A 27937-nucleotide genomic window follows, 5' to 3' on the forward strand; every position below is an offset into this window, starting at 1 on the left:
GCCAGGCTGGCACCATTAATAAAGGCAGGCATTTACCCCTTTGAACCCTATGCAAGGTCAACAAATAATAACAAAGATGTGCACCGCAGGCTGGAAGAGAAGAGAATCCACTCGGTGAGTGAGAAGAGGTTAAGAAGAGCGAGTTTATGGAAATAATACAAAAATCATGAATAGAAGCCCTGGCGTAGCATCTTTACTGTCCCGCAGTAAATGATACTGTGCTAATGCAGTCCTGCTGTGCGGTGCGATCGTATTTTTCTCTCTTCCAGAATGCTTGCCCCGTCTAATTTACCCTCCAGAGTGCACATAATGTCCTTGAAGCTCACAAATTAAGTAAGCTGTTTTTCCAAGGCACCGAACCCAGCAGGCGTGCAGCAGCTACAGCTTTACTCTGTCATGTTTGGCACCCAGACATTAACACAGACACCTCTGAGTCCGCCACAGCCTCAGTTATCTCGCCAGCATTCCCACCATAAGATGCTGGAGAAGGGGAAATGACCACAGGTCACAGTGGGATGGGATTTGCAGAAACCCTGTTCTTGCCAGCACCTGGTAAATGTCTCAGTGAAACCATCGCCGCTTCCAAATGACTTGCTCTTTTATGCTGAGCTCTCCTGAAGGATGGCACGGGGTATGTCAGCGATGTTAAAACACATAAACTGGTGCAGTAGTTTGGGACAGAGCTTCTCCGTGAGTGGCTGGGGCTGCTCAGCAGGAACAGGGCACGTTTTGGGCTACCAAAGCTGGTTCTGAAGCTGGATGCACCGGAGATGGGTCTGCCTTCTTCATAGCAAAGGTCGCTCTGCACCTTTCAGCTCACGTGGTTTCCAGGCACAAGGCTTCTTTTATGCTTAAATTATGCATCATGATTATGTGTCTTGCTTAATGAAGGCTTGTAATGTGCATCCAGCATCCCGGCTGGCTCCCACAACTTCTGTTTGTTTCTGGGGCCCTTCGTTGAAGGAAGAGGAATGGGGAGACAACAGTTGCCCTCCATTCGACACTTTGACTTTATAGAGAAGCAAAACAGAAATGGGGGGGAGGAGGGGGAGCATTTTACCTTGCTTTGCTCTGCTTTTAGTCAAAACCTCCTTCATCTCCAGCTGCTCTGACACTTTGCTTGCACCTGGTTTCTGCAGACCTCGGCATTCGCATGAACAATTTCCTGCCCTGACCTCAAGCCGCCTGCTCACGGGCTTCACTCAGGTTCCTCAGGCTTCCTGTTTTTCTCTTCAAGCTTTCATTTTACCAACAAACTGTTTCCTGTTCTAAGGCTTCTTTGCGACTGAAATCCCGCAATTTATCCCCAGCAAGACGTGGCCGGTAAAGTCTTTGAACAACCTTCCTTCCACTAACGCTCTCTTCCTTTCTGCCAGCTGCCTGGATGGGTGATGTGCGAAAATGTCGAGGCTTCACTGAGATCTTTAAGTCTTTCTGGTCCTCTGCAGAAAAGAGGGGATAAGTGGCTCAGCCACAGGCAGCTTTTCAGTTACACTGGTGGGAAGTATTGTGCTTTCTACATTAACTTATCAGGCAGCAGCGAGCCCTCTGCTGCTTCGGCTTTCAATCATTTTCCTTTAGCTGTTGCTCAAGCGCTATTAAAATTGTATTTGTGAGTCCGAGAGCAGCAGTGGTTGGGTCTGCAGGCTGCCGTCCTGCCTGGTGAATGCCATCAGAGAGCCTGAAAAGCTGGTGGGGATGGAGAAACCAAGATAACCAGGCAAGGGATTGCATTCAAAGAGATGCTGCGGGGATTGAAACATTTTAGGAGCAAGTCCCCCTTTTTCTTATATTTTATTTTATTTTTTGCTAACTGTGTGGCTGAGCTGTCCCCGTCACTAAGGAAGGGAGTTACTAGAGGTTTCATTTGTTCCAGTCTGTCACAAAGCAACCTGTGAATTTCAGTAGCAGCGAGTTTCTCTTACAAAACATTCAATTTTCTAATGTTATTGTTTTCCTCCAGGCCGTGTTTTTATTTATTCCTAATTCTTACAAAAATATTTGCATTAAGTATAACCTTTTAGCCTTAGTCACTTTGTTTATTCAATCACACCTAACTTAAGGACCGTAATATTACTGGTGTTTTTTTCCCCATGTTTATACAGACATAAACTGACATCTCCTCCCTGACAGTTTTGGGTATGACTTGCAGTGGAAATACAGCTCCAGAAGTCTTAGGTCTGACAAAAATAACCAGGCAATGAATTGCTTGTAGCTGCCTTCCTTTTTGGCCTGCCAATGGACATGGTCCTGATGCTCAAGCTGCTGTACTCAGCTGGAGCCATGAAAGAGCTTTTGTTTTGCAGAAATAAGGAAACAGCTCTTCAATGTAGAAAATAGAAATGTAGAAAATGTAGAAATAGCCACTCTCTGCTCTGGAGTTTTGCAGATCCATTTACTTTTAAATGCTTTTCTTACCACCAGTTTTGGTTGTCTTTAGTCCTTGGGGTCGGTGTCTCCAAGTCCTTGGGGTCGGTGTCTCCAAGCCCCATTGAGCTGTGCAGCTACTCCCCAACCAGAGCAGTTCAGATGGCTTGAGCAGCCTGTCCTAGCACACATACCCTGGCCGAGATAGGTTTAGTCCTGACAAATACTTGTGTAAATCAGACAAGAGATAGATGCCACTCACTCTTGTCAGTGGATGGGTGTGCTGGGCAAGGCTCTGGAGCATGGTGAATGCTCCTTGAATGGGAGCCTGTCTGGTAAAGTGGAAGGAGAATTAAATGAGAGATTAATTAGAGAAAAATAAATGTGTAACTTGCTAAAACCTCCATGGGATGATTGGAACTGAAATACAGTTTTATTGTGGGCTGGATGTGCTGCTGTGTCCTGCTTGTCTTGTTCTGGCCTCAGGTCTGTAAGTTACTTGCAACTCATGCTGTCCGCAAGCCAGCAGAGACCCTTGTCCAGGATACCAGTGTGGGGGTAATGCATTTTGTCAGCATGTAGGAGTTTGTGTGGGGATCAGCTCCACAGCCTGGTTTTGTTCCCCAGGAGCTGCCACTGGGGACAGCAGCAGTGGAAGGCTGCAGCTCCCCCTTGCTGCCCCCAGGCCCCACCATGGCCTCTCTCTGGAGCTCACTGGAAAGAGATGTGTTCAACCCACAGAGCAAGAAGCTGCTGGAGACCATCTGTGTCTGGAAGACAGGGAAGAAGAAGAAAATGTCTATTCTCTGTGTAGTGGGTAAGAACCCCAGGGTGGCCAGGAGGCAGGTTGAGCTGCAAACCCAGCTCAACCATCCAGCAATGAAATATCATTTTTATTATATTTTGCGTCACATCTGTTTCTAAAAGTTATCAACATATCTCCTCTAACACAACACAGTGTTACAGTCTCATTCTATCTCTTCATAGATTTGCTGAAAGTTTCAGCAGGACCCAAATGTTTGATTAGGATCCAAAGGTGCATGTGCTTTGGGAAATTTTGCATCTCCTTTGATTTATGCACTTCTGGTTGCTTCATCACTCTACAGCATTTAAGGAATTGTTAGCACAGATATGGTGTTGGTTTATTTATTTATTTATTTTGACTTACAGGGGAGAGAGTTTCCTGACAACGGGCTTCCAGATAGCCCAGTCACCTGCTATAGGGTTAATTTCTGACAACCTTAGCCACAGTTTCTGGCCTAAATGGCATGCTTCAGCACCCTCTGTAGTCAATAGAGGGCAGGAGGAATATCTCCAAGGGATGATACAGCCACTCTACAAGCAGCATCTAAAATACATGTGTTGCCCCTGGAACAGCCCGAGTCTCCTTTCTGGAGATATCTATCTCAGGTGGGAGATCTGAATTAGAATAGCCAGAATGAGGTACAGTGAATTCCTCCCTGATGAACCAAAAGGTGACTGTGAGCTAATTAACACTGGAATTGAATTTTGATGGGATATGTTAATGTGGGTATCAGTCAAACAAGGCGATGCTTTTGGACCATGCTATAGGGCCTGCAACAGGGCATGTAGCTGTCATAAATCCTGTGGCAACAGGGACCCCGTTCCTGTCATCTTTGGATCTTGCTGAAATATTGCTCACACGTTACACAGAGCACAATGGCCAGGTTTAAAACTCTTTGGGAATCTCTCCAATGAATTCAGAGTACTCTGGATTAGACTCTAGAGAGCACTTCCAGTGTGGAAAGGTTAAATGAAGAGAAAAGCCTTGCAGCACCTCTCCATACAGTGTTCATTGCAGCCACGACTCAAAATCAGTGTCTGTCTGTCCACCTGCACCCATCCACTCCCACTGAAGTTATATACTGGGTTTATAATAATATTGTGAGTTTTTTTTTTCTTTTTTTTTTTTTCTTTCTTTTTTTTTTTTTTTTTTTTCTGTCTCTCATCCACAGTGGATGCCCTTAAGCCAGCGCAGCAATTTCTGGTGAAGGTCAAGGTAGACCGAGGAGAGCAGTACAAGATAGCCTACAGGTGGCCTTTAGCGGAGCTGAAGCTGGTGGATGGCAAGACTCTCGATCAGGTAGGATTGATTTTCTTTTTGTGGCAAAGGACGTGGCAGAGGGAAATGAATATGAAGCTAGAGAGACACATGCCAGGATCCATAAGGAGATTTCTTTACTGAAAGCATTGTGCAGTATTTGGAACAGGCTGCCCAGGGGAGTGCTTGAGTCACCATCCCTGCAGGTCTTCAAGAAACCTGTTGATTTAGAACTTAGCAGTGTGGTGGTGGACTTTAGGTTAGAGGTTGGACTCGATGATCTCAGAGGTCTTCTCCGGCCTGAACAATTCTATGATTCTGTTCTATGTTTGGGTCTTCTGCAGCCCAGCCCATCCGCCTGGATGGAGGGAAGAGCAGCAAGGGTGCTTCTTTCCTTATCTAGGACTGAACCAGCCTGAATGACACTTAATTATAAAAATAATAAAAATACTAAAAAAGAAATCAAAGCCCTCTGCCTTCCTTCAGGGCTGTTTCCCAGAGAATGGTGCACTGGGGTCTCTCCATCCCTAGCTGGCTCCTCCATCCTGCTGCACTGCTCTGGGGTTTCTCGTTTCCCTCTTCTCTTCCACAAGACGTGTGCATCCAGGAGGATGAAGCTGGAGTGATGTCCTCCCTCCTGAGTCCTCCCTCTCTTTCTGCTAGGCTAGCCAAACACTTGGGTAGGGTGAGCAATGAATAGTTGACCATTGCATTGACACAGCTCCATCAAAATCCCTGGGCAGGATCCCCTTATCCTCTGGGAAAACTCTCTCCTAAAGCTCTTTGCAGCAACCCTGAGGCTGGAGAGATGGGCTGCAAGGCACTGCTCTTGTCAGATCTCCAGCAGGACACACTGTCAGACCCATCTCTCAATCCACATTGACAACATTTCTCAACATACACTTGCATAGGATATTTAAAGATTAAATGGAGGCATTTGCTGAAAGAAAGATTGTAGAGAGAAGGAGTGAGCACGAGTCTGTGCTTTTAGGGTGACGTGAAGGTTTTTGGGAAAGAAAGCACGGACAAGATATTCCCACTCTGCTGCCGGGGCTGGCAGTGTGTCGTTAAAGTTGTTATAATTAGTTTTTTTATTAATGTGAATGTTCCAGGAGCCTTGGCGCAGTGCCTGGGTTTTCACAAGCATAGAAATAAACGAGAAAAAGAACAGCTTTCCAGCTCTACATCCAGGACAAATAAAGTACATCTGCACAGCATGGCTGAAAGGCAAATCATGCTTGCAGGTTTGCAGGGCATCTCGATCCTATGGTTAGAGCTGAACTGATATTTCCATTGTCTTACATCTCCCCTTGCATGTTTTCGTCCTGCCTGAGCTTTCTTCTAGCAGATGAGCCTGGTTCCTCCACGCCTCCTGACCTGCCTCGGCTCCTGAGCAGCTGGGATTAGGAGACACCTCCCGGATTGTCAGTCCTTTCCCCCTCATTTGCCAGCACAACGAGACAAATTGACCATACCCTGTCTTACAGGGAGGCAAACAGAGAACTTGCTTGTCCTGATGGCTAAAGCCCTCCTGTGACCCCCAGCCTGGATTCTGACCCACATCATCCCATTTCTGCTTGTGCTGTGCCTGTCCTTTAGACTGCACAGCTTTTCTCCTTTGCAGATGTATTTTTAGTGTGCAGTCACCTCCCCTGTTGACCTCCCTTTGGGCAGGTTAAGCAGAACAGCCTCACAGTCTCCTTTTCCGTGCTGACATCTCTATTCCCTTCATCAGGCCTGGAGCTCTTTTCTTTGCCTCTTCCAGGCTGAATTCACCTTTCCTGAATGCTGGCAGCCAGAATTGTCCCTGTCACTCCTGGAATGGGACCTGATCTCCAGCTGAAGCTGCTGCACAAGGTCCCCAGGCAGGGGAGAAGCTCCAGGCTGCAGCCAGGGCAAGCTGACACGGTGCCACCACGAGACCCCAGCACCAGATGAGCTTCCTAGCACAGCCCAGTGCTCAAATCAGCACAGTCTTTCCCTGGTGCGTGGCTTGGCAGGTCCATGAAAATGCAAATAAGACCTCCCCACCCTTTCCCAGCAGATAGCTGGGACCCCAGCCCATGGGATGACATTCAGTACGCACAGCAGGGGCTTGGCCGTTGGTCTGCTCCGCTGCACCCCAGCCCTGGCACCAACAAAATCCTGACACCGCAAGTCCAGAGGTGCTAAAGCTACAGCTCCCTTGACCAAAACAGCATTAATATTTATGAAGCGATTAGCAGAGGCCTCCCTGCTTTAATAGCTCCTCGTAAGGCAGGCTGTAAACCACGTGCCCTGTAAGTCCCCCCCCAGGCATCGCCGCTCTGCGCTGCTGCAGGGGCTGCTATGGAGCCTGCAGAGCAATGCGGGGGCGAGATGTACTGCTGCAAGGCGTCTGGAAAGCGACCCTTACAGCATCGCAGGACTGCATAAATCTGCACAGACTCTGCGCCTGTTACGATGATTAGTACCGATAATTATGAGAACAGCTTCCAAATTCTCCAGAAGATGAGATCAGGCTGTGCTGCAGAGCTAATGAGATGGTGCAGGAAGGGGTTTCTTTCTGTGGGATGTTCCTACTTCAGCACCCTCTTATTCTCTCCACCCATATACACTGCATAGTGGCAAACACAAAGTCTCCAATGGCTGGAGTTCCCCCTCCATGAGACTGCAACCTCTGGGCATAGAGATAAAGTCATGGACACTTACATGGACAAAAACCACATGGGGAGAGGCTAAGGGTGTTCTTCTTCCAGGCCATGTTCCTGTTCTTTCAAGTGACCTTCTGGAGAAGCCAGGGATGGGGTGCAGCACAGCAAACAGGGTCATTTCCATCACAACAACTTTAAGAGCAACAGAGAGGTGAAAGCCCCAAACCCGGAGAAAACTGGGAGAAAAGCATCCCTGAGATTTGTGCTAGGACTGGAGGGAGGAGCAGGAATCTCCTCTGACTCTTGGCCAGCTGAGGTCTTGTCCTTGTAGCACTGACGTCCTGTCATTGATGCCAGGTAGCAGGGGCTTCGTGAACTTGGAGTTTTGCAGAGGTTAACACTGCTTTCTCTGAGCTCCTGCATGTCCTGAACCATTGCCTGTAGCTGGGGTAACCTGAAGTTCTCAGGAGACCAAACACAGGGGAGATCCATGCTTGGCGACAGGTCAGAGTGCTCACAGGGTCACTACTCCTGGCCATACACCGAGCCATGCCAGCAAGGAGGGCATATCAACAAAAAGGTGGCCTGAGAGAGTTTGTCCTGCCCTTCCCTGGCAGCAAATTGGGTAGTTGACGATACAGGTGAAGCTGTTTTTTTTTTTTTTTTTTTTCTGGATTTTCCCAATTCTTGAGTGAAGAGAGGTTTGAAATTCCAGGTTGGTGGACGGCAGAACGGCAGAGAGGAATATCTGCAGTGGGAGACAGGCGGGTGCTGGGCTCATTCTGAACTCCAGTAGATTCGAGCTTTCTCACCCAGCACATCGTTAAGCTGCAGAGCTTATTGCCACAGGACGCTGTAGACACCAATACCATGAATAGGTTCAAAGAACTGTTAGAGGGAATCAGGGACAGGAGGTCCTTCAAGGGCTGTTAAACACGGCGCTCTGGATCTGTGAGCTGCTGGAGGCTGGCAGGGAATCCTGAAGGCAATATCACTCCAGACCTGCCCTTTGAATGCTTTTCTCTCAAGCATCTGCTAGTGGCTGCTGTCAAAGCTCATCAGCGTCCATCCACCAAAACCTGCAGCAAAAGGTGAGAGATTTATGCAATCTGAAAAGAGATCAGTGTTCTGCAGCAGGGCACCAGGGCTGGCTGAGTGCTTGGCCTGACCTACTGTGAACATCCCAGGGTCCTCACCTGGGGTCAGAATCACTGTGCATCCTAGTTTTCAGTGCTTTTATCATGCCTGGGATTATTTGCAAAGCACCATGACCGTACCTCTCCAACCCTTCCCAGTCACCCTGAGATAGCAGGGAAAGAAGGAGCTGCCAGTAATTGCTGCAGCTTCCTGGGGCCACTGAAATCCCCAGAGCTTGAAACTGCAGCACAGCTGTGTCTCCCTCCTCCTTTAGCCTATGCCTGCTTTTCCTTCCAGCGCACAAGGTATTTTCACAGCATGCAGTGTTGTGATTAAAACAGGCTGCCGACCTGCGTTAAGTGCACGTGGTGAGGCAGGCGGTGTTTAATTATTGATGAGGTAATTAACTGTTGACATCTAGGCGAGCCTGGATTTTGACCTGCACTTCGATAAGGTTTACAAGTGGACTGCTAGCAGCTCTGACGAGAAGAAAACCTTTATCAGATGCTTGTGGAAGCTGAACCACCGATTCCTCTCCAGGGCTATCAAGTTTGTGAATGTCCCCTCCTGTCCCGTGGAAGGTAATTCATTTCCTTGTCACACTCAGAATGTTGTTTTATTTTTAATTTATCATCACTATATCCCTCTGTCCTTGAACCTGTTGCATGCTCTGGTGATTTTAGAGGGCTTCTCATAGATGCTGCCTGCACTCTGGGTTGGGCAGTCAAGTGTTGGTAACACCAAAATGTATTTATTTTACAACCTGCCACTAGTGTTGCATTTGACGAGAAGAAGCCTGTTCACCTCTGAAATTCGTTTCAGCCTTGTATAACATGTCACCATGCCCCTACACACAGTCCTAGAGAGGTGAGTAAAAAACACAGCCAGAGCTCAAATTAAATTTCAGATGCCCATTTTGTCCCTTAGAAAGCTGACTTTCCTTTATCCCATCCACACATTTCCTTATTCCATGCTGTTGTTCTAACTGGCCAGCAGGCTGAGACCACTGGACTCGTGTCACTTGTGACCCCAGATGGGACTCAGTATCACCCCAGGGAGAGCAGAGCTTATGAAATGATGAAATTTGGCTGTACCCACGTGTCCTCCTGTCCACGCAGGGAGACAAAGGCCCCAGGAAGACAGGAAAGATGCTGCAGAGACTGAGAGCCAGGAGGAGCTCAGTGCCTACCAGGAGATGACACCGAAGGAGGCTGCAGATGTGCTGAGGCTGATGGAGGAGTACGAGCCCCTTGTGAACAACTCCGTGGCCTTTGCCGAGCAGCTGAGCAACGACCTGCACGTGCTGGACGAGGTGAGGGGGGCGAGGGCTGTGATTCAACAGAAAAGGCCCCCAGACCTGCAGCAGAAGGTGTTTTTTGTTGTTGTTGGAGTCCAAAGGCACGGTCTGGGAGTCCCCAGCTGATCTCAGCATCTGTGATGTGCGATGAGCCAGTGGGGCTGCCCAAGAGAGGGGCTTTGGGTAGGACACCTCCTGGCCACAGCCACGGACCCTGCGGGCTGTGGGGCTCAGGAAGGACCAGCAGCTTTTGCTGGGAGGTAGCCAGGTGATTGCAGAGGCCAGCGCTCCCTGCAGCCTGGCAGCCCAGCCAGAATTAACATCATTGCTGATGAATATCTGCCTGCACCAGCAGCTCTGTTTTCACTGCGCTTGGACATCAGCTTGCGTGGCCTCTTTCCAATGACTGCGGGGGAAACAGAGGCTGACCCACTCATCTGCAGGCACACCAGGGCAGAGAAGCCCACGGTCGGTCAGCTTTGGAAGGAGTAAAACAAAATAAATGGCATGCACACAGAGCCTGAAGGCTGCAGAGCCCAGAGGCACGGGGATGTGGGGGGAATGGTAGCAGTGAGGGGCTGGGATTTCCAAGGGCAGTAAAGAATTTCTTCCTTATATCTAATCTAAGTCTACCCTCTTTTACTTTAAAGCCATTACTCCTTGTCCTATCGCTACAATTCCTGATAAAGAGTCCTGTATTTTACCTGGTGATAGGATTTTATAGGCAGGTAAATGGAGAACAAATGGGGAAAAAAAACAAGCCAAAGGAAATATTCTAAAATATAATAGAAACCACAAACCCTAAAGCCAACCTCCTTCAGCTCCAGTAGCTGCTGTATTCCCAATTTGTGTCTCCGTATGAGTTATGCTTGGAAACTTAAGTAGTTAATCTGGAAAATCGAACTCCTGAGGGCTGTTCCTGCTTGCTCTCATACAGGCACTTTGCAACTCCATTTCCCAGCTATAAAACACACTGCAAGGGCAACCAATAAAACTCTAAGTTAAGTTCTTTGAGTCAAAAGGTGCTGCCGAATACATTATTTTAATGCCCTTTAACGAATAAACATTGCTTACTGTTAATGCAAATTAATTAATGAGATGTTTCTATTTGTAAGGCTTGATCTACGATATTAAGTGTAATTGATAGCAGCAAGTTAGACCAGCACATGCATATATTTAGACGTTTTTTCCCCCACACCCCAGTGACACCACCTTGTGCCGCCGTTGCAGCGCTAATCAGCCTCTGCCAGCCCATCTCTTCTGGGGATGGCCAAGCAGCGTGCCAACAGCCTGGAGGCTTCGGAGGGAAGGAGAGCATGGCCAGGGCACCTGGGGGGCCTGATTTCCACATTGGTATTCCTACGTGCTCACAGGACCCCAGCACACGCCAGAATTCATGCATCTCCCAGCGATTTTGTGCACCATGTCCAGTGGGAGCGTGATTACCACTGCCCAAGTGGCGATGTTCCAGAGCCCTTCTGCCGGCGCTGCCACCGGTGATGCTTTTCTCCTGGCCACCTCCTGTTAAGCCCTAATGAGACAATCCGAAGGCAGAGCAGTGACCAGCTTGTGGGAGGGCTGTGGCTGTGTTTTAGGAGTGTTTAATACAATGCGAAGGTCCCCGGTGTGCGGCTGGAAAGCGGCAGTCTGGCAGCGGGGCTGTTTGCTCCCTCGCAGGTCCTCGTGCTGGGCTGGGCTCCGGGCGAAAGGAACATTTTCTTAACGTCGTTGTTGCTTTCTGAGATGAATATCATGGACCAGAAAGCCCCACTTCAATACCCGGTTACTGACCTATTGGCAACTGAAATCTCTGCCTGCCCTGCCTTCGTGGGGCTCCCTGTGGAAACGCTGCAGCTCTTTGCAGACAGGCAGCTTCATCTCTCCCTTCTGATAGAGACTGCTACGATTTCAGGCTTTTCTTTTCTACAGGATTTCTCTGACCTTGCCAGACCCTCTGTGAATCTGTCTACAGCTGATGTCATTGTCCCCAGCCCTTCCTCCCATGCTGTCAGCTGTTTAGCTCCTAAAACTGTGCTGCATTTGTCACAGGAGGTTGTAATACACATTTTGCCCATGATATTGAAGCCACCAGATCCAGGCAGGGGTTGCAGAGTGGCTCTCACGCATTCTAGGAGCAGCTCTGTGATGCTCCAGTGTCTTGTCCTGCACGTACCACCTCTAGATCTGGAGCTACCAGCCCATCCTTACTCCACCAGCAGTGGAGATAGAGTTTGAAGAAGAGAAACCTCTTGACATGGGGATTGTAGATGGCCAGCAGCTACTGTGCAGGAAACCAGCTTTCAGACACTCCTCATTCAGTGCACAGTGGAGGTCCAAGCTGTGACAACCTGACTTGGGTGGACAAGACTTGGCTTCTCTCCTTCTGAGCATTTCCCATCAGAAAGCCAAGTGTGGGGCATACTGAGTGCAGATGCAGCCCTTCATTTAATAAGAAACTCGTCAGATAATTGAAATATCTGAAATGACAAACTCCTTTAAAAGCTTGATTAAGGCAGAGAAAGATAGCAGTCTGGAAGACTCATGCCTCCCATGCTCATGGCTATAGATTATTTTCCTTGATATCCCGCATGGTACTTAGGCCCTGAAAATGATACAATTAACATTTGGAAGCAGTTAATCTCTAGCGGAGCTTGTCATCAACAATTAACATGCTGTTACATCTCTACCACCCGTCAAAACAAATGCCCGAGACCTCCAGGGGCAAATAATGCCTTCAGTTGCCATATTAGAGACACACATATGCGTGTGTCTCCTGCATGATTTAACTGTTTATTAATTCCACTGCCAGAGCAGCTCAGCCTGGCACCTGGGACTTGCCGATGTAGAGTTTGGCTGAGTGCAAGGATAAGACACTGACCTTGTGCTGATAGTGATGCAGGACAGCTGTCTTGCATGTTATAACGATGAAGACTCTGCTTTGACTTGGGAGGATGAAGGTCAGGATATCTGGCTCTGAGATGGTGCTGATCAGCCCCTGGCACGGTGCTGAAGCCCTCTGTTTCTCCGTTTCACAGGCCAACCTGAGGGCCATCATCTCTTCTGAGAAGCAGGTGACAAAGCTGATGAGCTCCATTGATGAGGCCCTGGCAGAGGTGGCCAGAGTGGAGGAGACCTTGCAGGTCTACGATGAGTTACTGGGAAGCGTGAAGCAGCAGATGGACCACATCCACCAGGAGAACTCCTTGCTCCATCACATCCTCTCTAACAAGACGAAGCTGATGGATGAGATCCTCTTCCTCACGGTATGTGGATTTGCAAAGTCTGTTAAATCTGTTCCAGAAGCTATCAGTGAACCGCAAACCCTGAAAACTGTTTGCAAAGGCCACAGAGCTTCTCTGGCCTAGAAATGAGGAACTTTGTCTTGATAATATAAGGACGGACACAGTTGGGATGGGCTACAGGCAGACTGGTGGCAATTACGATGCACAGTGCCCTCACCGTGGCCCAGTGCTGTAGAGGGACCCCCAAAGATCTTTTTCATGGGCAAGGTGAGCCTCAACCTGTGTAATGCCATATGGAAAGGCAAGCTATTTACCAAAATAATACACCGTAAATGCAAGAATTGTGCTGTAATAGCACAGCTAATCCTCACTTCCACTGGCTATGGTGACCTCTACACCACTGACCTTTTTATTTCTTAGTCACTGCCTTTTCCTTAGCTTTTCCTTTCTCCTGCCATCCACCTTGCTGCCAGTAGCCATACCAGCAGTGCCAGCCCATTCGACACTCAGGCTGAGCCCCTCCGCTGGCACTGCTGCTGTGACTGTGCAGACCTTTGTTTTTGCTGGGGACAGAGCAGCACAGCCTTCTCGATGGACAATTGCAGCCTGGCAGCTGAAGGTAGCACTTGGCTGTTTCAAGCCAGCAGCCTTCCAGGTGGAATGGGAAGGGATGCAGAGCTGGATGTGTTTGCACCTGCTCTCTTCTGGCTTTGTTTTCAGACCCACCTTGACCTTGGCAAGGAGCACTGCGAGGCCCTGAGCCGGGCAGACCTCTCCAGCCCCAGCGGCCTGAAAGCCTGTGTTGCTGCAGCAGAGGCATTAGCTGGCTGCATGAACATCCAGATACAGCCTGGTAAGGCGAGGGCAGAGATTTACGTCTGTGAAGGGTAGAGACATCAGCTTATCTGCCACTTGTGCTGCTCACGCACCATTTCCCTGCAGCACAGCCAGAGAGATGAGCTGGGACACAGGCTGGCAGAGGTGGCTTTCTTCTGAAGACGTTGCTGGAGCTTCCATGAGCCTCCTTATCTCTCTTTGCACAGTATCACAGCAAACCTTCTTCCATTTGTTGGCTTTTAGGGGACAGCATTCACCCCAGAACTTATGCTTTGAACATGTCTTGCATTTGTCAGGGTGCTGGGTGACAAAAGGCCCCAGTGCCACTCTGTGCCACTCTAACACCTCTCCTGCTTTGTCTCGAGGTTACCGAAAGCTACAGGCTGTGGCGGAGCAGCTGATCATGTTTGAAACACTCAAGCAGAACTTTGAAAACAGCTTCATCAGTCACATTACGAACATCTTTGAGCTGCAGGTGGGCTTCACTCTCCACACAGCACCACAGCATTCTGAGGAACTTGACTATCCTGGTAAATTAGCACCAGTGGTGTTGGGGATGCCTCCATAAAGGATTCTCCAAAAGCGTCTCCCCAAAGACACCTTTTCATGTACTTTCACCCTGCAGTTGCCCCCAGCTTACTGGCTAGTTTTGCAGGTGTGCAGAAAAAATTCAGCACACCTCTGCATCTCTCAGGCTATCAGGTTCCTCCCCATGAGTCATTAATCCTCGGGTCACGTTACAAAGAGAAGTGGTTTTGCTTTAGATTTTTTGCTTTAGATTTTCTCATTTTAATTCAGGAGCGGTGGTGGCTGTTCATTCGTTTGTTACGCAAAATCCCAGGAGAAAACCCAATCCCTTGAGCCTTTGATTAACATTTTCAAATGTTTGTCATGCAATATGACAGATATGGTGGACACAGTGGGAAGAAGTTTGGAAGGACAACGTGACTCTTCTAGATTTCATTTCATGAAGAGAAGAGGAGTTGCTCCCAAATCCTTAGCATTACAGCCTTAGATGCTTGACATTGACTTTCAAGGGTTGACCCTGGGAAGAGATGTGTCTGGAAGGGATCTGTGGGATCTCCCTGTGTCTTATCCTATCCACTGTACTTAGCCACAGCATCCCACGTATTACTGATGGGCCAAATCATTCCTCTGGGCTCAGAATTGTTCACCCAACATAGGGTTAAAACTGGAGTTCAAAGTGCTCACTCCAATCCTCTCTGGCCTTTAAATTTGCTTCTCAAACATTCAGAATTAGCAATCCAAGGGTGGTTAGCAAACAACTGTTTTCCAGAGCTTCCCGAGGCCATTTTATTCAGCACTCTCTGTCCTTTCTGTTGCTTTAGGGCAATGCTCAGGTCGATGCTCTCATGAACCCCTTTGACAAGCTCTCTGCACCAAACCATAGTCTCCATCATGAGGAACTGGCACCCTACACCCCACTCACGGCCTGGCTGAGGAATGCCAACCCAGTTCTCTTCTCTGATCTCCCCAAGGTATGGCTGAAATCCCAAATAAATATCCATCCAAGAGGTCAACTCACGGCGAGAGCTCAGTTTCTCCAAATCCCTTCTTGGCTGTGAGCTTCCAGCATTTTGCATTTCTAGGAGAGAGTCTGGCCAGCTTGGCCACTTTAGGCTTGACAGAAATAGGTATGGGACTTGGTGACAGATACTGTGTTGAAGGAAAAAGTCTGAAATTCCAAAATTTGGTATTGCTGCTGTCATCTGGGCATCCCTCTACTGCATATGCTTGATAAGATAAACTGCATTCATTCAAACATCATTCATACAACACTTGGGTGTATTTTATTCAACTGTATTTTATTCAAGTGAACTTTATTTGTAGAGTTCTGGGAAGCCCTTAATATCCTTGGCATCTTCTGCTAAAACGGACATTGCTGAGTGAATGAGATGGTTTCTTGTATATCACTAAGGCTTGGTTTTCATTTTTGTTACTGTGTTTTGCCTTTCCAAAAGTCTTACGCCCCAAGAACAATAGGTCCATTTCAGTTACCATCTGCTGACTTTTGCTTCAACTGGGCAGCTGAGGAAAAAGCTCTGACATGGGAGCTGGTCATGGGGAGATGAGATGCAGAGGAAATTCCTGTGCCCGTCTTGTTGTTCCAGGTCTATGCCCAGAACCTCAGCAGACTCTACGACAGGGAAATCAAAGCCTTTTTTGAACAAGCCAAAATGCTCTTGTTGGGAAGAAGAAAAGGAAGTAAGTGACTTTCAGATGTGACCTTTGTGCTGCTGAGCAGTAATTTCTTTGCAAGTAGGGAATGCAGCAATCATCCCCCATCATGGGTGTTACTGTGCCATGAGCTTCCCTCCTGCCCTATGGCCAGGTCTGCAGCTGGCAGCAGGTGACAAAGTTGGCTCTGATGTGCACCAGGTGGTGTCTGTGTGAGCCACGGCCCCATGTATTATTCAGCATTGTTTAGCTGCTTCTCAGGGCTGTAGTTTCTGTGTATCTTGCCATTTCAGGACTCCCAAACGATGCATGGGTGGCTGGGATCACATCCTGAGGAGCCATAAGTGAGGAGGACATAAGAGTGCCTGGCTAATGCCTGGTCCATATTTCATACAAGCAGAGCTGGTCAGGCACTTCTCCCTGTAAAGAGATGGCACCAAGCCTGTCCCTGAAGACATGAGTGTATTCATAGTGATATTTGTGAGAACAGAATGATTTCACAGTGAGCTGGCTGTGGGGCTGTGTTGTCCCAAGGTGATCATTTCAACAGGAATGGCTGCATCTGACTCAAAATATTCCAGTCAGGTGTTTCTGAAGATAAAAAGAGAAACTGATCTGTCTCCTCTGGAAGTTTTTGATTGCACAGAAATCACATTTTCCTTCAGAAAAACAAAGCACTGTAATGGAAAGTTCCATGCCAGCTTGGCCCAGCTTGAATGTCAGAAACCACTTTGCATGGTGTGTTTAGTCCATCAGAGCACTAGCCTGGCTGCTTTCAGCTCTGCACCTACTTCATCACTTGTCTCCACATCCCAGGGGACACCCTGCATGCTGGCTGGAGACGGAGGTCAAAGGAAAGAGGGCTGGTGCCTGATGGTGGCTGGAGGAGCGCAGCCAAGGGCTCTGCCTCTTGCCCAGCCAACACATGCTGCATCCCTGGGGCTAGGAACACTGAGCGTCACTTCCCTCTGCACCACGGCAGGTTCAGCAGCTCCCCTGGGGCAGTGCTGGCCCTGGCTGCTGGTTCTGCTCACCCCCCTCTGCCCCCCAAGTCTGGGCTGTGATGCCAGGCAGCGGTAGGGAGTTGGATTTTCCCACAAGCTAAGGTACTGACCCTTAATTAAAGTTTTTCCTTTTTGAAATTTTGCAAGTAATGGAGGAAAACACCTCCAGGAAAACTTTTTATAGTCACCACAAACCGATTTTTCCATGCCAGAATGATTTGCCCAACTATGGAGCCAAGAGAGATAATTATCACCTGGCTGAAAAAAAAATAATAAAATAAAATCAAGAACTCTCCAGAAGAAAAAGAATAACATAAAAAGCATTAAAGCACAAGTTGTGCAGGGAAAGTCAATATGACATTATTACTACCCTTGTAATTTAAAAACCAAAAGATAACAAGCAATAAAATCAAAGCGACAGGCTGAAAAACTGGGAGTAGGAAATCATTTGTGCACAATGCTGGTAACCTGCTGTACTTGTTGCTGCAAGCTGTCACTGTTGCTGGAGGATGCAGGAAAGCCTATAGCCAGAAGATAACAGGAAAATAAAACGAAACTATAATAATAATCCCAGAATAATACTGAGATATAGAATTTCTGGAAGAGGAAAGCATTTCATAAGAGCTGTAAAAGAAGACACTTCTGCCATGGGTCTATTGCAACTTTATCTGTCATCCTGAACATCCCTCCTGGAAGCCTGGCAGATAGGGTAATACAAACAGTTAACAAAAGATAACCTTCCTATCACCCCCCTGGCTCCTTGATGCCTGGACACAGCTTCTCCTAGGGAAACATGCTCTTTTTTTTTGCTTAAAAATAGGAATTCCTGATAAAAGAATATGAACATACTGGCAAGCAAGCAAACCCAGGGAACTGGCAGTGGGAAGGCAAACTGCTCCATGGTTTATAAGATAATGTAGCCAAACCCCATTTCCTGAAGAAGGATGATTACTTTTACTTAAATAGAAGGAAATAACAAAGATTGCGTGTGGGATGGAGAGGCCCTGGCTCCTATTTGCGAAGTGATTGATGGACTCTGAGCAAGGGACTTCAGTTCTGCTGGGCAACAAGAAAAACACCATCACCCTTTTGTGTCCTAGGCACTGAGCAGGTGCAGACATGGCTGGGCTGTTAAAGCAGACCTTTATGAAGCCAGCCTTGTTAAATAAAGATAACACAGGACACATGTCGCAGCCAGTCTACCTAATCCCCCTCCGTAAACACGAAACCAGTCATCTCCTTTCAGCACATGGTCCATCGTTAGCACTCATGCAAGCCCCATAAAACAGAAGTAACTAAAATCCCAGGAGAAACTCCTGTGTCTCCTGGCTTTCTTCCCAGGCTTTCTCTAGCTCCCACTGCCTCTTTCTTTCTAATCACGACCCCGGCAGTGAATTTTTAGGGTTGTTTCCCTGCCTCATAAAGGATTGTTTATGTTGATCCCTTCTAAATACCCAACCTGAAGATTTGCTGCCTTGTTTCAAGTATTATAGGGCAGTTTACAAGGCAAACCCCAACCTTTTTACAATTGAGTCACTAATTAAATTTTCTCCTCATTTTTCCATTCCATTTTCCACACAAAAACTTAGACCTGTAAAATTATTTCCTGGTTGCTGTGGGGAGAAATTTTTTCTAAGTTTTGCCACTTCTCAGCAAGTGAAATGATCATTGCCCATTGCATAAGGGCGGGAAAAAAATATTAGGAAGCAGCTCGTTAATTTTTCTCCATGGTTTTTGCAAGACTGGGGGGATGAGAAGGGTTGTCTGTCATCTCTCATCCCTTCTTGCTGCGTAGGACATCTGACAAATCCTTTCCAAAGGTAAAGGCCCTGCAGGTATTGGCTCAAATAAGGATATTTTGGATATCACAGAAAATAAAGAGCTGGCCTGAGTCACCCAGGACCTCTGGGGTTAGTGGAATAATACCAACTTTTAGAATTAATTAGAAAATAGGGATGTTTCCCCACTGATTTCTTTCCCTGGATATAATTGTTTTTGATGCATATTTCAAATACATTTTTCAACTTTTCAACTTAAACCAGGCAGGAAAGGAAATGTTGTGGTAAAAACTGGTAGCGTTTGAAAAGTATATTAATTTCCAGATGAACACTTATAATTGAAGAAAGCAAGTTGCAGAAAAAGCCAACTGTCCCTTTCAGGGATTTGTTTGAATGGTAATTTAGCATAAGAACTAAGCAACAAACATTTCTCCTGAAACTCCTGCAGGCATTTCTGCTGATTTATGCTCTTATCACCCAGGATTTTTCACTCCCCAGTCCTCAATATATAGTACTAAGCCCTAAATAGTAAAAGGAAAAGTATCACAGGGAAACAAGAAGAAAGTAATGACTGAAAAACAGATGAGAAGGTAGATTTAAAAAAAAAAAAAAAAAAGAACAAAATTGTATCCCCTGCATACTTGAACCTGATAAAAATCTGTTGGGGAAAGGCCAAAACACACCAAAGATCAGGAATAAAGATGTTTCAATCCATTAAAGTGATCAGAGGAGCTGAAGAGGCCAGGAGGGACAGATGCCCAGCCACCACACTGTGCCTGTTGCAGGTCTTCAGGAGGGCTTGGAGAAGCCGATGGTGATGGGGAGCAGGCAGCACCCTCGCTGGAGCCTCCCAGGGAGCAGAGAAGGACAGGAGGACACACCAGACAGAGGAAACGTCATCAAGGTCAGGAGATGAAGTTTTCAAAATGGTTCACATGTCCCACAAGGGCTGTGCCCAGTGCTGCAGCACATCCCAGGGCCATTTCTCCAGTGTTGCGTACCTGGGGCTGAAACAGAGCTGTTCTGTACGGCTGACACTCTCCTTGTGGTGGCTTAAATGTCACTTCAGGTGGACATGGACACCCATCCCGGTGTCCTCAGTGTGTGTTGGGAGTTTTAACATGCATGCTGGTTTCTGAGCAGATGTTGGAGCAGGTGCTGCGAGAGCTGCAGCCCCTCTGCACCACGGAGCAGCAGTTCATTGAGAAGTTCTTCCACCTAAGCCAGAACACCGCCGAGCTGCAGGTGCTGGAGGTAAGCATGGGGACTAGGTCCTCTCCAGTGCCACTGGCCCATCCCTCTAGCTTGATACAAGCCTCATCAGGCACAGTGGGGTGTCTGATTACCTTTATCTGCTTACCGGAGCTCTCCTGGGCTCTGGTCCTCTGGCAATAGTCAGTGGTGTCAGGACTGCTGGCGGTGTTGAGACTCCCTGAGGACAAAAGAAAATTGAACTTAAATTATGGTTTCAGCAAGATCTCAGCATATCTAAACATCAACTGTGGGACTGCAGTACGATGCAGCATGACTTCTGCTGAAATAAAACCTAGATTTGAGGAGGAAATTCTTCACTCAGAGGGTGGTGAGGCACTGGGACAGGTGGTCCAGAGAGGCTGTGGATGCCCCTTCCTTGGAGGTGTTCAAGGCCAAGTTGGATGAGGCAGTTGGATGTAGCACTGGGCAACCTGATCTAGTGGGTGGCATCCCTGCCCATGGCAGAGGGTTTGGAACTAGATGATCTTTAAGGTCCCTTCCAATGCAAGCCATTCTATGACCCTATGGTGTCAAGCTTTCCTCTGAGAGAACATGCAGATTATACTTTCCACCTCTTTCATCATTTCAGATACCTGCATCTAAGGGAGGAGAAAACATGGCATCTGCAGAGGATCCTCCTTGCACCAAGCCTCGGAGCCAGTATGTAGATCACGCAATTCATTGCTTTGATGTGGGCATGGTCCAGAGTGTCCTACAGGGACTGCCAGAAGAACTGATAGATTATTATTATTATTTTGCCATTGATGACCATCCTGATTTCAACATTGGTCTCAGGTTTGCACCCTGGACAGCAGCAGAACCCAAAGGCATCATAGCTGGGCTTGCAGAGAGGCAGAGTGCTTCTCCCCAGTGCAGTGACTCTGCTTCAGGAGGGTTACAGAAAGTGGGGTTTCTCGGCATCATGCTTTGATCAGCTTTAGTTCCCTAATAGCAAGATTGTAGACTGAAAGCATATTATGGAAAAAAAAATAGAAAAAATGCCAGCATAAAACCACAAACTTTCCATTTGGATGGGAAAACAGGACCTCGGTGTCCTCCCACAGGCACAGATGTGGAAGAGTTGGAGGACTCAAGCAATAAATAAGCTCTACTGTGATACAGAAGGCTTTCCTTCTCCCTTATGTAGCTTTGCACATGCCTCTCCAGCTGGCCACAGCATCAGTGCTCCTCCCCATTTAATTACTTTTTTAATTTTTATTTTTAAGACTAGAAGAACCTACAACCCGGCTGCTGAGTGAGATTTTCAGTTCACTGGAGCCCGAGCTGAGAGGTTTTCTAGATGTCTGCAATAAGACCCACCCCTTCAGCTGCTTGCAGGTCTTGGTTACCTTGAGTGACTCCGTCTTTGGGATGTGGGGCTCTTCCTCAGCTCCCCCCTCATCCTTCCTCAACACTGTCCTGGGCAACATGCTGCTGCTGGCCAAGAGCAGCTTCAACAAGTGCATTGTGAGTGTTGGTAAGAGCAAGGCCAAATAGATATGAGTGGTGGTTGACCTCCTCCAGGGTCTTCTAAACTTCTAATGTGGGCTTTACTGAAGGCAGTGCTGGTGTGTATCAGATGTAGATCTGACTCTGGTTTTGGGAAGACTTAGCCCCTCATTGATTATGTCTGAGAGGTAAAGCACAATAAAATAAAGTGCCACATGTGCCTGCTCTTATCAGGATGAGGAAACTGAAGGATTTTTCCCCATGTACTGCTCTGGGAGGCTGTTGAAGCGATGGCTGCATATCAAGTTGTTGCAGCCAAGCTCTTCTGCACTCCTGCTGGCACAGCAGGACTTGCTCAAGGACCAATTGGTAGGGAGGAGAGTGTGGGGTGATCAAGATCCCATCAGAAGTGAAAAACCTGGCCCTGACACTGCTAGGTCAAGGAAAGCCACATGCTGGCATCAAGGGCACCTCTGCCAAGACCTGGAGCAGACAGCCTGTTCCCAAACTGGCTTGAGAAGTGCCAGAATTACCAGAGGGGAGAGCCTCTGTCCTTTGGGTGTATGTGTGAAGAGACAGAACTATGTCCGAGCAAAGAACCATGCAGCCTGAGACCAAGCACACCAGCTCCAGAAGAGCACCTAGTATGGTTTCAGACACAGCCAGAGGCAAGGAAGCTCACCTCTTCCCATAGACTCATGAAGGGAGGCTGTTGCTGCTAGTCCAACCTTGTAAATGCAGGAAGCAGTACACAACTCATTGCTTGGCTTGTTTTCTGGCCTGTGGCTTTGCCTGCTGGAAGAGGGGGCTGGGGCCATGACAGACCTGAGCATATTTTTTGTATCATTGCCAGGGGACCTTGTGCAAAGAAATCAAGGAGGCGAAGGCACCCAGCAAGATGAGAGGTGGGATCCTGCCCTCTGTGAGCCGCTTCGAGGAGTTTGTGAATTTCTCAGAGGAGGTGTTCAGGACAGCTCAGCGCAGAGGGGAGCTGGACAAAGCACACCTCAGGCTGGCCAGCAGCGTCTTCAGCAGCAGTGAGTACAAAGACTGGTGGCAACCATAAGGCTGCAGCCTCAGGAGTCATCAGCAACCAGCTGAGCCACCAGAGCAGGGTACATGCAGGCTACCTGCCTCCTGAACACTGCTTGGGCTGAATCTGCCTTCCCCAAGCAAAGACCTGGAGCATCTGACAAATTCAGACTGCAGAGAGTACAAGGTGCATGCTGCCTGGGATGTTTGCAGAGGCTGGGACACAAGCTTAGCTCTGAATCTAACACCAGGCTCTCCGCTACAGAGGAGATGCTTCCCACTACAGATCAGACTTCTTGTAAGGACAGGTCTCAGGAGCACCAGCAGCCAGAGAGTAACTTTGCCCCCAAAGTACTAAGGAGAGGGGTTGGGAGAGCCAGGCAGGCAGCTCTCAGTGGGTCCCTGGCTGTCGGTGCAGAGACCCCACTTCCCAGCTTGGAGAAGACCTGAGGCACTGCAGAAGTAATAAGTCCAAGCCTCCAAGAGCATGAGGTGGTGCAGATGGGCAGATGAGCTTGGGGTTGGAGCATAAACAGGCCCTACCATGCTATAAGCAATCTTTAAAGCAAAAGTGGGTGAGATAGGGAATAAAGCTAATGAACAAGGGCCAGTATGTGCATTTGTGGTGGTTTTACTCAGGTGGGCAGCCGAGCTCCACCACAACCGCTCTCTCACTCCCCCTCTCCTCAAAGAGGAAGGGGGAGAGAATACAACACAGAGAACTCGAGGTTTGAGATAAGAAAGGTTTAATTAAAGGGAAAGGGAATGGGAGGAAAAAAAACAGAGACAAAAGAAGCAATCAGTCCGCGCGGAAGCACAGAGAGAGGAAAAATTATTCTCTACTTCCCATCAGCGAGCGGTGTTCGGGCACGTCCTGGGAAGCAGGGCCCCAAACGTGTAGTGGTTGTTCAGGAGGAACAGCCCCCTCCCCCACGAGAGCCCCCCCTTTTATTGCTGAGTGTGACATCAGGTGTTATGGAATATCCCTTTGGTTGGTTTAAGTCAGCTGCCCCAGCAATGTCCCCTCCCCATCACTTGCCCACCCCCAGCCTGCTGGCTTTTGCATCTGCCACTACCCGCCTGCCGGGCTCTACAGCCAGATCTGCCAGCTCCTGGCTCTGCTCACAGGCGACCAGGACCCCGTCTCCACCGCCTATCTGCTGTCCGAGTCGGTCTCCATCACCCTGCGCCATCAGCTGCTCATCATCATCCACGAGAAGCTTCACAATCTGAACAAGTCGGCAACAGCTGCGGCTGAGCAGCTCCAAGGGCTCTCCCTGCAGGATGCTCCCTCGCGCATCCATCACCTCACTGAGCTCCAGAACCTCTTCAGCTTCAGCTCCACGGGTCTGGGGCCCCAGGAGCTCAACAGATTCAGAGAGCAGCTGCAGCAGATCCCTGCAGGAGTGACCGTCTGTCTGCTGACCCTCGTGAGCATCCAGCCCTTCTCCAAGGACGACATACTGCTGCTGACACGGTTGGAGAGGGGCAGCACTCCCATCACCATCCACATCCCGACCGCGCTCACCAAGGCCCCGCTGAGCTCAGTGCTGAGTGACTTCGACACCATCCAGAAGGAGCAGAAAGAAACCATCAACTACAGCAACAACCGTGACTGGTGGCTGTGCCGCTCCGAGCTGGACCGCAGGATGAAGAGCCTCATCGACACCCTGGAGACGGAGGTGCTGGACTGCTGGAAGGGAATGCTGCTCCCCACCAGCCAGGATCCCGCGCTGGCCAAGAAAGCTGCCCGCCTCTTCGCCCAGCTCCGTCGCTGCGGCTGGCGGGGCTCGGACCCGGCGCTGCTCAAGGTCCTGCTCAACGCTGCTCCCCTCCTCACCCCGGCCGACGTGCAAGCCCTGGCCGCAGGGATGTGCCCTTCGCAGTCCTGCAACAAAGCGGAGCTCCTCCTGCAAAAGGCCCTGGAGAAGCAGAGAAGCCGCGTCCGGGCACCTGGCGGCTCCCTCGTCCTCGTGCTGGATAAACACCTCCAGAAGCTGCCCTGGGAGAGCATGGCGTGCCTGCACGCCGTGCCTGTCACCCGCCTCCCGTCCCTGCGCTTCCTCCTGAGTTACAACCTGGTACCGAGGGCAGGCTCTGTGCTGCACCGCGGCGTCAACCCCACCAGGACCTTCTACATCCTCAACCCCCAGCCTGCTGGCTTTTGGGGGCTTGGAAGGAGTCCTGATGCTGTGCCAGCACTATGCAGCAATAGACACAACACTGGAGTGATATCAGTGCTGTTCCAGCTACAAGTGCAGAGTACAGCACTGTGTAGGCTGCTGTAGGGAAAAGGTGACTCCAGCTCAGACAGACCCAACACAGCATTATAGTTACTCCCTCCAGCATTTCAGAGGGAGACAGTTCAAATAGGATGGCCTAATGACCTGTTTACCATGAGGAGTGAGAAGGGCCATCTCTGCTCTGCATACTCAGTGAGCTACTTGAGCTCTTGCCCTCTCCAGACCAGCTAGCAAGTGGTTGGCAGCATGGTGAGACCTGATGAAAGATTTGGATAGGGCTGGATTAGACCTGAATGTCTCTGCACCCTTTTGGGTAAATTATAAAATATTACAGCTCCAAAGCCAGTACACTGCCCTGGAAGGCAAGGCAGTCAGACAGCTGAACAGCCTGTGATGAAGCTTACCTCAGCCCTTGATTCTCTCCATACCTGTCCCTGTCTTTTCAGTCAATAGCCTGTCCTCAGCAAATCTCAAGGCGAACACAGACATGGTCATGATGGAGAATTTCCACCACATTCACTGCTTCCTGTGCCAAAAGAAGATACAATGCCTGGAGGACAAAAAGAGGGAAGCCAAGCAAAGGTATAGTGAGCACATGGAGAAATATGTCATCACCTACCTGGGCCAGCCACTGGAAAAGCTCAACGTGAGTACAGAATAACCTGACCCATCAAAAGGTCACTGCAATTCATAAAGTTACAAATCCACAGGACAGAATCCAGAGGAGGGGAATCAAATTTAGAAACCACAACCTAGGATGGAACGGAGGCTGTTTGCAACAGATTACTAAGGGGTGAAAAAGAGTTCTCAAATCTGTGAAAGCTTGTAAGATTGAGGGAGTAACCCCTCTTCTGTGGCCATGATGAACAGGACCAGGGGTCAGGAGCTGAAGTTCGCACACTTCTGACCACTTACTGCTGGTTTTTATGGTATAGCACAGTGCCTGCTCCCCTTGGAAGACCAGAGGACCAGCTCAAAAGCACCTCTGCAACTCATGGCCTCGGTGCAGGGACCTGCTCAGCCCCCTTCTCCCGCTCCAGGTTGCATGCCTGTGCCTGGCACATGCTAGTTTCTTTTTGCACAGCTGCCTGGACTAATTAGCCTAGGAGAACCTCACACTTCCCAGGTGACTGCTTTGTGAACTGAGCTAAAAGCACCAGGCTTCGCTAACTCAACCAGGCATCCCCCTTCCTCTGAGATGATGGCTGCTCTCAAGACCCCTCCTTGCTCGCTCTGCTTCTTCTTGACCCACTCACTGGCCTAAAATATCTCAGACTGAGTTCAGCTTGAATTATTTATAAGACCTGCTCCTTTCAATTTGTTTGCAGTCTTCGCTGTCAAACATCTTGTAGGTTTGACTGGAAGATCAGCTCAGCATCTCATGCTGCTTTCAGCAGTGACATGCCAATGTCTTCAAATACTTCCTCCTCTGAGGGAAAGCAGAACTTCATTGCTCCAAATAACATGAAGGTACTTGGTGTTCTGCTCGGACACCTGACAGCCACCTCTTACAGCCCATGTAGCTCTTCAGGTTTGAGCTCAGTTCAACATAAAGAGTAGTTGCAAAGGCACTGAGTAACCTAGGAGCCCACACCTGTTTTTGAAAGAAGCTTGTAACTTTAGGAACCTCTTTGTCCTTGAAAACCCTTAGGATTTAAGATATTTCTCCACCCCAAACTGCAGCAGAAATACTCAAGACAGCCTACAGCATATTGGGCTGTATGGCAGCAGATCAAAGGAAGATATTAGTCTTACTTTTTTTTCCCCTTTGTTAGGCCAGATCTGAAATCTTGTGCCCAGCTTTGGGGCTCCAGATCATGAACAAGCTCACAAGGGGGCCACCAACATGGCCAGGGAACAGTAACATGTGTCCTGTGAGCTTGGCCCTGGAGAAGAAAAACAGTTTTAGGTGTACCCAACAGCAACCTTCCCTAGGAGGTAACTGAGAAGACACAACCAGGTCCATCACCAAGATGCATAGCAGAATGATGAGAGAACAGTTACACACTGGGGGGAAGGAGGTGGGGGGTAAGCTAGAGAGAAAAAAAGCACGATGAGGATAATAAAACACTGGCAGTCTGTCCTTGAAGATTTTCAAGACCCACCTTCAGAAGTGCCCCAGATGCCCCGGTCTGAATGCAGTGGCGATCCTGCTTTTAGCAGGAGGCTGAACTAGAGGCTGACTGAGGTTCCAACAGATTCTGTGTCTAGAAAAGCACATGCAGGGGGAAAAAAAAAAAAAAAAAAAAAAGAAAAAGCCCTCTATCAGCATTGAGCCTTTCACGGAGCTACCCTGCTCCTGCTATTTTCTCCAAAAACTAGCTGAGGTCTGTACTCCTTTGGGTTGGCTTAGCCCTGGGATCTTAGAAGTGACAGCCATGCCTGTGGCTGGATATACACTCCTTTTGAAACACCTCCTTAAGGGGCAGCCTTTCCTGCATACTCACAATATCCTCAAAGTACTAAGAAAATTGAAGTTCATTTTACAGTTTTGCAGATTGTTACTCCATTTGAATCCAAACCCTCTCTAGCGAGGCAAACTGCGTGAAGCCCTAAGGAACACAAGTAACTTTTCAGCAGTCCCATTGCTCCATGGTAATGCCACCCCTAGAGATCCCACATGCTGAGCAGGGAGGGAAAGTAGAACTGATGAAATGCCCTAAAGCACAGCCAGGCCTGCAGAGCAGCCCTGCTTTCCTGGAGAACGAGTGGTCTGATAACTTCTCTTCCACTTGGTCATGGGAAGGGGACTGAGGACAGTGGCCAGGTTTCATCCCTAACACCTTCATGCAGCTCATCAGTGGATGTCTCCTTGCTTTTCCAGCACTTCTTTGAAGGGGTGAAAGCCCGCATCGCTCAGGGGGTGAAAGAAGAGGAGGTCAGCTTCCAGCTGGCCTACAGCAAGCAAGAGCTGAGGAAGGTCATTGAGAGGTACCCTGGCAAGGAAGTAAAGAAAGCCCTCGAGACCCTCTACAGGAAAATCCACAAGTATCTCTCCCCAGAGGAAAATCTCCTGCCGGTGATTGACTGTGGTGTTATTTGGGTGTGGTGTCATGATTTTGGGGTGGGTTCATGGCTGCAAAGCAGTGGGTCTTCTCCTCCTGAAGTTCCTTCCTTCTGGCTTGTCCTGTCATAGGGTGGCAGAGCATGCATGGCTTATCTTCTTGCAGTCAGACCCCACGTACAGCTGGCACAGGCTGATGCCCTTTTTTTCCCTAGGTGGTGTGGCACGCCATGGAGCAGGAGCTCATACGTCAGTACCAAGAGCTGGAGGATCTGATCCAACGTTGTTACGCAGGCTCGGGGATCACCATGGACTTCACCATGGCGGACTTGCTGAGCTATTTCAACTCCATCACCCTGTCCAGCGTGTAGAGGCAGATGCCTGTTGATTGAGACCAGC

General features: G+C 48.7%; 1 protein-coding gene across 1 annotated transcript; it reads left to right on the plus strand.

Annotated features, from left to right (window-relative positions):
* Positions 1–3060: 3060 nt before the first annotated feature.
* On the plus strand, positions 3061–27909 carry LOC116494477 (exocyst complex component 1-like). Its single transcript, XM_032196392.1, has 17 exons — positions 3061–3184; positions 4344–4471; positions 8621–8780; positions 9318–9511; positions 12532–12759; positions 13459–13591; positions 13941–14050; positions 14925–15074; positions 15708–15801; positions 19342–19460; positions 19700–19810; positions 20415–20470; positions 21037–21277; positions 22113–22296; positions 24981–25180; positions 27359–27553; positions 27754–27909. Exons 1-17 carry the CDS (start codon positions 3061–3063, stop codon positions 27907–27909), a joined length of 2583 nt encoding a protein of 860 aa, XP_032052283.1.
* The last annotated feature ends 28 nt before the right edge of the window (positions 27910–27937 follow it).

The sequence above is a fragment of the Aythya fuligula genome, chromosome 13 (genome assembly GCF_009819795.1).
Source record: "Aythya fuligula isolate bAytFul2 chromosome 13, bAytFul2.pri, whole genome shotgun sequence".
NCBI lineage: Eukaryota > Metazoa > Chordata > Aves > Anseriformes > Anatidae > Aythya > Aythya fuligula.